Source organism: Bos indicus x Bos taurus, chromosome 5 (assembly GCF_003369695.1).
Source record: "Bos indicus x Bos taurus breed Angus x Brahman F1 hybrid chromosome 5, Bos_hybrid_MaternalHap_v2.0, whole genome shotgun sequence".
NCBI lineage: Eukaryota > Metazoa > Chordata > Mammalia > Artiodactyla > Bovidae > Bos > Bos indicus x Bos taurus.
In genome coordinates this window covers 105,547,791-105,556,848 of record NC_040080.1, presented here as the reverse complement: position 1 = coordinate 105,556,848, position 9,058 = coordinate 105,547,791, and the positions used below count along the sequence as shown (strand labels likewise).

Sequence of the window (9,058 nt, the reverse complement as noted above, 5' to 3'; positions counted from 1 at the left end):
CCGTGGTTACTCTTTGTTTGGAGGGCGGGCACTGTTTTCCAACCTTGCTGGAGGATTCAGCCGCTGCTGGGTGAGCGAGCACCCCTCCAGACCCGGGTTGATGAAGCGGGAGGTGCCGCAAAACTGCGGGAGCGCAAGTGGAGCTGGGCCCCTCTCCGCCAAGGCCAGGCTTGAGTGCGAAGCGGGGCCCCGCGCCCAGGGAGTGCTGAGCCAGTCTGTAGAGCGAGAGGCTCTGTAGAGCGAGAGGCTTTCCGTTTTGAAAAAATTTTGGTAGTTCACACACAACTTGAAGAACTAAAATTGAAGGGTGGGGTTCCTTAAAATTTCTCATTTTTTGGCAGCTTTATGTGCGTGCTCAGTCGTGTCCGGCTCTCTGCGACCCCATGGACTCTAACCCTCCAGGCTCCTCTGTCCTCCTCTGCCTGGGATTTCCCAGGCAAGAATATTGGAGTGGGTTGCCATTTCCTCCTCTAGGGGATCTTCCTGACCAGAGATCGAACCCGCATCTCTTGTCTCCTGCATTGGCAGGCGGGTTCTTTACCAGCTGAGCCACGAAGATTCCCCACTTAAGCCACTAAGACACCCCACTAAGCTCGCTTGGCACCTTTAGCCACCTCCAATTGATTATTATCAACTTGAAGTAGTTTACCTAGCCTCTTTGCAGTGGAATCGATCCAAGGCCGCTGTATCCAGTTCTGTAACCACTGGCTAGAGGTGACCATTGAGAGCTTAAATGCAGCAAGTCTGAATTGAAATGTGCTGTAAACGTAAAATACACGTAAGATTTTGAAGAATTATTAAGGTACAAAACAAAGTGTAAACTTTTTAGCTGGCTATATAATGAATGCTTTTCTGTTGACTATGTTGAAATAATATTTTGGATAATGGATTGAATTAATATATATTATAAAAAATTCAACTATTTCTTTTTATATTTAAAAAAATTGCCACTAGCAAATTTAAATCAAATATGTTGCTCAAATATGTAATTGGGCAGGACTGATCTAAAGAGCCAGTAGATGAGCTGAGATGGACATATGGAAATGTCTCTTTCCTTTACCCTATTTTTCTGCCTTTCTTTCTACATAAAGTTTTGTGTATCTCTGAATTCTGCTTTATAGCCATTTTTAAAATCTAATTTTCCACCTGGCAAAGGTTTTTCTCCCTATATTCATTCAAAGCTTTTGAATTGAATTTTAAGTAAGTTAGATTGTGGGGTAGCATTTTGCACTGGTTCTGGCTTTGTTTTGGAGGGAGGTGGTTATGAGTAAAATTGGAAAATAAAAGCTGATTAGTATAGCATTGTTCAAACTTTTTTTTACTTAGACCCACATTAAAACAAAAATTTGCATTGCATTTCATGTGGATTCTTTACCACCCAGCCAAGGGAAAGTGAAAGTGAAAGTCACTCAGTCCTGTTAGACTCTTTGTGACCCCATGGACTATACAGTCCATGAAATTCTCCAGGCCAGAAAACTGGAGTGGGTAGCCATTCCCTTCTCCAGGGGATACATGTACGTGCATACATGTACTTGTACTTATAATTGAAGCAGAGTTTTATAAACAAATTTTACTTTTAGTATATATAGTACACTTATAGTTTCTTTTCTGACCTACCCTAACTTTTCCTATGCTGTCCCATCATTTAATCTAGATGGCCAAAAACTTGCTAAATTAATTTCTTAATCCATGAATGGATTACCATCTGCAATTTGAAGTCTACTGGTTGTTCAGAAAAATTGCTGGGCAGATAATGAGCTTGCCTAAGTTTGGATACCTTTGGATTGTGGGAAAAGCACTGACTTTGGATTCAAAATCTCTGAATTAGGATCCTACTCCCATTACTTTTTAGCATGATGCTATGGGGAATTAACTAACCTCTTCCAACCTTAGGTTTCTCATCTATACAATGACTGTAATGACCTTTAATCTGTGAAGTTACTCCAGAGATTATCAGTCACACAAGTGTCTACTAGTGCCTGGCTTGTCACAGGTACTTAATATACATGGAAGCTAATGACGGTACTTAACAGTGATGATATGAAGATATTCTGCAATGTACTGCTTGACCTTTATCCATTACAAGCCTACAGATTTAAATGAAATGAGTGTTGAACTTATACATCGTATATTGTTCATTATTTCATTGTTGTGGCTATCTGGTAGAATTGACAGCTCTGACTTAATGAGTGCAAACTAGCCAGATGTGTCCCCATATATAGACTTAGGATGTTCCCTTATAAGTATTTTAATTTCTGAATACTCAAGCTGTTCACAGTTATTTTGCCATTAATTATTACCATGAAAATGAATTTTAATATGAAGTTTCTTCATTCAGGAAGGTAAGCCAAACCCATTCCACATAACTTTTCCTTCAGCGAATTTAAAAAGTATTATTAAATTTGATCATTTTGTAGTCAAACACTAAAGAAATAATGGATGAAAATAGGGAGAAAGCAATTTTCTTTAATATATGCTGCTTCTGCTGCTGCTAAGTCACTTCAGTCTTGTCCAACTCTGTGTGACCCCATAGATGGCAGCCCACCAGGCTCCATAGTTCCTGGGATTCTCCAGGCAAGAACACTGGAGTGGGTTGCCATTTCCTTTTCCAGTGCGTGAAAGTGAAAAGCAAAAGTGAAGTCGCTCAGTCATGTCCAACTCTTCTTGACCCCATGGATTGTAGCCAACCAGGCTCCTCTGTCCATGGGATTCTCCAGGCAAGAGCACCGGAGTGGGTTGCCATTTCTTTCTCCATCTTTAATATATAGTATAGGCATAATAAGGTATGAAAAAACTTTGTTAAACTAAAGCATTTTTACATAGAAAATGTTGGATTGGTGTGGCACATTAAAGAACCTATAGTTTTTACTAGCATTTAGCCTCTTCAGTTTTCTCTAAATGGTTCTGTGTTTTATTATGAAGGATGATGGAAGGCAACGATGATGATGATATAAAGCTCAGCGAAGAAATAGAGGCTGAATTGGATAGAATCAGCATTTCTTCCTTGGAAAAATATGGTTTTGATAGTGATTCAAAATCAGAAACCCAGAGTGATAATAGTGATACAGTAAGTTTTGTGTTGTACTTTTGAGACTTTTAACTGAAGTAAGCTTTTTTAGGAGAAATACTACTTTTCTCAGTGTGTTTTTTATACTCCACTCATTTTTTCCCCCTTAGGGTGACCTTTAAACAATGCATATTAGTAGATATTTAAATATAAAAAGTATATTGATAAATTACCTATAATTTCACATGTATACATGTGCATTTTTTCACAAAATTGAGATTTTACTATTCATATAATTATGCATAGGTGTGTGTGTGTGTGTGTATATATATATATATATATACTTATATATATATATGTTGTTGTTTAGCTCTAAGTCATGTCCAGCTATTTTGTGACGCCATGGACTGCAGAGTTCTGTCCATGGGATTTCCCATGCAAGAATACTGGAGTGGATTGCCATTTCCCTCTCCAGGGGATCATCCCAACCCAGGGATTGAACCCATGTCTCCTACATTGGCAGGTGGATTCTTTACCACCCAGCCCAGGGAAAGTGAAAGTGAAAGTCACTCAGTCCTGTTACACTCTTTGTGACCCCATGGACTATCAGACCAGATCAGTCGTGTCCAACTCTTTGCAACCCCATGAATTGCACCACACCAGGCCATGAAATTCGCCAGGCCAGAGAACTGGAGTGGGTAGCCATTCCCTTCTCCAGGCGATCTTTGCAACCCAGGCATCAAACCCAGGTCTTCTGCATTGCAGGCAGATTCTCTACCAGCTGAGCCTGGGAAGACACAGAATATTGGTATCCTGCTTTTTTACTTAATCATGAGTATATTGTTATGTGATTCAGTTCAGGTCAGTTCAGTTCAGTCAATCGTGTGCGACTCTTTGCGACCCCGTGAACTGCAGCACACCAGGCCTCCCTGTCCATCACCAACTCCCGGAGTTCACCCAAACTCATGTCCATCAAGTCGGTGATGCCATCCAGCCATCTCATCCTCTGTCATCCCCTTCTCCTCCTGCCCTCAATCCCTCTGATCATGAGAGTCTTTTCCAATGAGTCAACTCTTCGCATGAGGTGGCCAAAGTATTGGAGTTTCAGCTTTAGCATTAGTCCTTCCAAAGAACAACCAGGACTGATCTCCTTTAGAATGGACTGGATGGATCTCCTTGCAGTCCAAGGGACTCTCAAGAGTCTTCTCCAACACCACAGTTCAAAAGCATCAATTCTTCGGTGTTCAGCTTTCTTCACAGTCCAACTCTCACATCCATACATGACCACTGGAAAAACCATAGCCTTGACTAGATGGACCTTTGTTGGCAAAGTAATGTCTCTGCTTTTCAATATGCTATCTAGGTTGGTTATAACTTTCCTTCCAAGGAGTAAGCGTCTTTTAATTTCATGGCTGCAATCAACAGCTGCAGTGATTTTGGAGCCCAAAAAAATAAAGTCTGACGTTGTTTCCACTGTTTCCCCACCCAATTCCCATGAAGTAATGGGACCAGATGCCATGATCTTCGTTTTCTGAATGTTGAGCTTTAAGCCAACTTTTTCAGTCTCCTCTTTCACTTTCATCAAGAGGCTTTTTCGTTCCTCTTCACTTTCTGCCATAAGGGTGGTGTCATCTGCATATCTGAGGTTATTGATATTTCTCCAATCTTGATTCCAGCTTGTTTCTTCCAGAGTAGCATTTCTCATGATGTACTCTGCATATAAGTTAAATAAGCAGAGTGACAATATACAGCCTTGACGTACTCCTTTTTCTATTTGAAACCAGTCTGTTGTTCCATGTCCGGTTCTAACTGTTGCTTCCTGACCTGCATACAGGTTTCTCAAGAGGCAGGTCAAGTGGTCTGGTATTCCCATCTCTTTCAAAATTTTCCACAGTTTGTTGTGATCCACACAGTCAAAGGCTTTGGCATAGTCAATAAAGCAGAAATAGATGTTTTTCTGGAACTCCCTTCCTTTTTCCATGATCCAGCAGATGTTAGCAATTTGATCTCTGGTTCCTCTGCCTTTTCTAAAACTAGCTTGATTAGACATGCATAAAAATCAAAATGTATGTGAAATCTTTAGATCAAAGAAATAGTCACATGTTTTTGAAATCAAATATATATTCATTTGTGTATTTCCTCCAGTGTTTCAGTTCAGTTCAGTCACTGAGTCGTGTCTGACTCTTTTCAACCCCATGAATCACAGCATGCCAGGCCTCCCTGTCCTCCTCCTTTAGGATAGACTGGTTGGATCTCCTTGCAATCCAAGGGACTCTCAAGAGTCTTCTCCAACACTACAGTTCAAAAGCATCAATTCTTCGGTGCTTAGCTTTCTTTATAGTCCAATGCTCATATCCATACATGACTACTGGAAAAACCATAGCCTTGACTAGACGAACCTTTGTTGGCAAAGTAATGTCTCTGCCTCCAGTGTTTATATACCTAGAAAACTTATTCATGGATTCATTATTTTATATAAAAATTCTTAATCCAATGGAAACTTATTTTTAGCTATATTATAAAAAGAAAATCTAATTAAAATTTCCCTGCAATATTTATCAAATATCCCTGGTGTCACTTGTGGAATAATCCACCTTTTTTCAATTGACTTGTCATATCTGCTGTATATACTTAGTTGTTATATTCATGTAATCTATCCAGGGTTATCTATTCTTTTCCATTATTCTGTTAATTTTTGCCCTGTTCTGGTTTTATATTTTTAAGTATAAAATGGGCCAAATTCCTTCAGTAGCTTTGCTGCATCAACTCTTTTCAACTAAGCTTTTTTCCCAAGAAAACACATTTGTCAAGTTTCTTGAAATAATTATACTTTGATTTTTAATTAGGATTGCAATAACCTACATAATACTTTAGGAAAAAAATATTTTAGTATGTCTTTTTATCCATAGCTAACTTAAATAAGACAGAAGTTCTGAAATTATTCATTTAGGGATGAGTTCCAACAGAATCATGGGTGCAGTTTATAGCCATCTGAAAATTAAAAGCAAACTTTAACCAAATGTGTTTCTTTGGACTATGCTTTTAATATGAGGCTCTTTTACCTCATTCGCACATTTTGGTCAAAATTTTGGCGTTTCAAAACAGATTTTGATGCATAGTTTTAGCAAATAATTTTACAGTTCCTTTTATTCTTCACATTTTTAGGATTCGGATGAGCTGCCTGAGTCGGTTCTTCACTGTATTAACATCATAAAGAATAAGAGTAAAACTGCTGAAGAGCTCATTCTTCAGGACTTGGAGGATACTGATGTTTTAAGTAAGTACAGTTTTCATCTGCTTGGTAGATAAGTTTTCTGTAAGTATGAATAGTTTATAATTTAGAAAATCAAGCTGCTTGAAGTTATTTCTTCTCATATACAGGTGTGTGCATTTATCTCTAATAAAATCTCTATAGTATATTGGTCTGTTCAATTTAGTTCACACATCTGTTTTCATTACTACCTTCCTTATATCTCCAATAAATACTAGTCTCTAATAATTTGTTTTACTAGTCCTAATTAAATCCAGACATTCTGTTACTTTATGTCAAAGGAACCCAAGTGTGGGACTGTTTTAGAATTATCAGTTTATATGTATTTTTGGAGAAAATACAATTTATATAAAATCCTCACAACCTTTATTTGCCTCAACTGAGCAAATTTATATCTTTCAGTTATTGTAAGAATAATAGAATGAACAAAGATTTAACTAGAAGTAATCCTAGCTTAGTTTATAATGAAAAATGGCAACAATTTAAATGTTCAACAGGACCTTGGTGTGTCTAACAATATACTCTTTAAAAAAAAAGAAAGACAATTTTAATAACATAAGTTTTATGGTATACTATAATATTTATTATGAAATTCAGTGTCATTTATGCTTATATTGGTATAAATTATGTGGATATTCACAGTTGTTTATACCAAAAATATTAGTGTGTGAAAGGACCTGTTGTAGCCACTGAGAATACAGCAGAGAACAAAACAGGCCAAGATCTTGCTCTGTTCTTCTAGTGCTCCCATGTTGGGAGACAGATAATAAGTAAACACATGATATTTCAACAATGATAATTCTATGAAGGGAGGATTTCAAGATAAGGGGATAGAGATTGAATTTTGCTATTTTAGATATGTGAAGTCAGGGGAGGCATCTCTGAGGAAGTGATATTTAAGTAGTGTCTGAAATGAGATAGTAAGCCACGTGGGATATGCTGGTGAAGAAGTGAGTCACAGAGCTATCTAGAGAGCTGGTGTTCCAGAAAGAGGGACTTGTAAAGGCCAAGGCACACTCAGTGGGCTTAATGTGTCCAGAGAACAGTCAGCCTTTGTGGTTATATTCAAGCAAAGAAAGGGTCAGATATACAAGACTCTTATAAATCCAAAGTGTGGACTTTGGATTCTGCTCTGAGTATATGAAGGTTTTTCAGAAAGGAGTGACAGAGTATGATGTATTTTGAGGCAGTCATTCTGGAAACTGTAGTGAAGATGCCTTGAGGTAGCAAGAGTCTACAAGACTATTACAGCAGGATGGTTAGAGATGATAGCAAATGGTGAAAAATGGTCATATTCTAGAAAACATTTTTAAGTAGAAAGAACCAAAAATATTTATTGATGGATTGATATGAAAGGAAAAGAGGAAATTGGCTCCAAGATTTTTGTTCTGAGTACCTGTGTGAAAGAATTTGTAAAGACTTCTTAAATGCAGACCCTTTTAGATTTTAGCAGTGATTATTGTCAGGTTATGGTAGATTTTAGTAATTTGCTTATTTATATTTACTAAGGTTTATAAAATGAAAATTTATTTTAAATATATTGGCAAGTATAGAACCTGATTATGTAAAAATCAAAGGAAATATAGAAAAATTAATTACATGAAAGATTATAGGAACTAAAGTCATAGCAGTGGTTTAGAAAGTTATAAGATCTCATGTGTATAGCTCTAACAAGTAGGTTTGATAGTCTCAATGAATAGACTAATTTTCCAAGAAAATTCAAATTATCAAAATTGCTTGAAAAATCAGAAAACATGCTGAAATCAGTAATTTGGCAAGAAGGTAGAAAGAGGTTTCTTCTCAAATGTCAGTAGTAACTAGGATAATTTTGTAATTGAACTGTTCCAGTTCATCAAGGAGCAGAAAATCTGCAGATTATATTTCATTCATCAAAAACTGCACATTTTAGATACAAAACTGTGTAAGCATAGCATACACATACATAAGAGAAACTAGAGGCTAATATTATTTGTAAATATGGATGTATTGATGAAAGCTGTCAGTTGAATACAAAAACTATTTTAGCTATTTTAAGTAGTAAGGTTTAGGGGTATTTGTGTAAAACAAGCTTCAGTTCAGTTCAGTCACTCAGTCGTATCAGACTCTTTGCGACCCCATGAATCACAGCACGCCAGGCCTCCCTGTCCACCACCAACTCCCTGAATTCACTCAGACTCACGTCCATCGAGTCAGTGATGCCATCCAGCCATCTCATCCTCTTCGTCCCCTTCTCCTCTTGCCCCCAATCCCTCCCAGCATCAGAGTCTTTTCCAATGAGTCAACTCTTCACATGAGATGGCCAAAGTACTGGAGTTTCAGCTTTAGCATCATTCCTTCCAAAGAAATCCCAGGGCTGATCTTCTTCAGAATGGACTGGTTGGATCTCCTTGCAGTCCAAGGGACTATCAAGAGTCTTCTCCAACACCACAGTTCAAAAGCATCAATTCTTCGGCACTCAGCTTTCTTCACAGTCCAACTCTCACATCCATACATGACCACTGGAAAAACCATAGCCTTGACTAGACGGACCTTTGTTGGCAAAGTAATGTCTCTGCTTTTCAATATGCTGTCTAGGTTGGTCATAACTTTCCTTCCAAGGAGTAAGCGTCTTTTAATTTCATGGCTGCAGTCACCATCTGTAGTGATTTTGGAGCCCCAAAAAATAAAGTCTGACATTGTTTCCACTGTTTCCCCATCTATTTTCCATGAAGTGATGAGACCAGATGCCATGATCTTCGTTTTCTGAATGTTGAGCTTTAAGCCATCTTTTTCACTCTCCT

At 37.9% G+C, this 9,058-nt stretch overlaps 1 protein-coding gene across 2 annotated transcripts in view; it reads left to right on the top strand.

The window, feature by feature from the left end:
• Window positions 1-36: 36 nt before the first annotated feature.
• LRRIQ1 (leucine rich repeats and IQ motif containing 1) overlaps window positions 37-9,058 on the top strand; it is a 225,815-nt gene continuing 216,793 nt past the window's right edge. For both annotated transcript variants that reach the window (XM_027543219.1, XM_027543220.1), the window contains exons 1-3: window positions 37-70; window positions 2,923-3,067; window positions 6,173-6,284. In XM_027543219.1, coding sequence (XP_027399020.1) covers window positions 2,924-3,067; window positions 6,173-6,284 — 256 coding nt within the window. In that variant the 5' untranslated portion in view covers window positions 37-70; window position 2,923. The remainder of the gene's footprint in view (window positions 71-2,922; window positions 3,068-6,172; window positions 6,285-9,058) is intronic.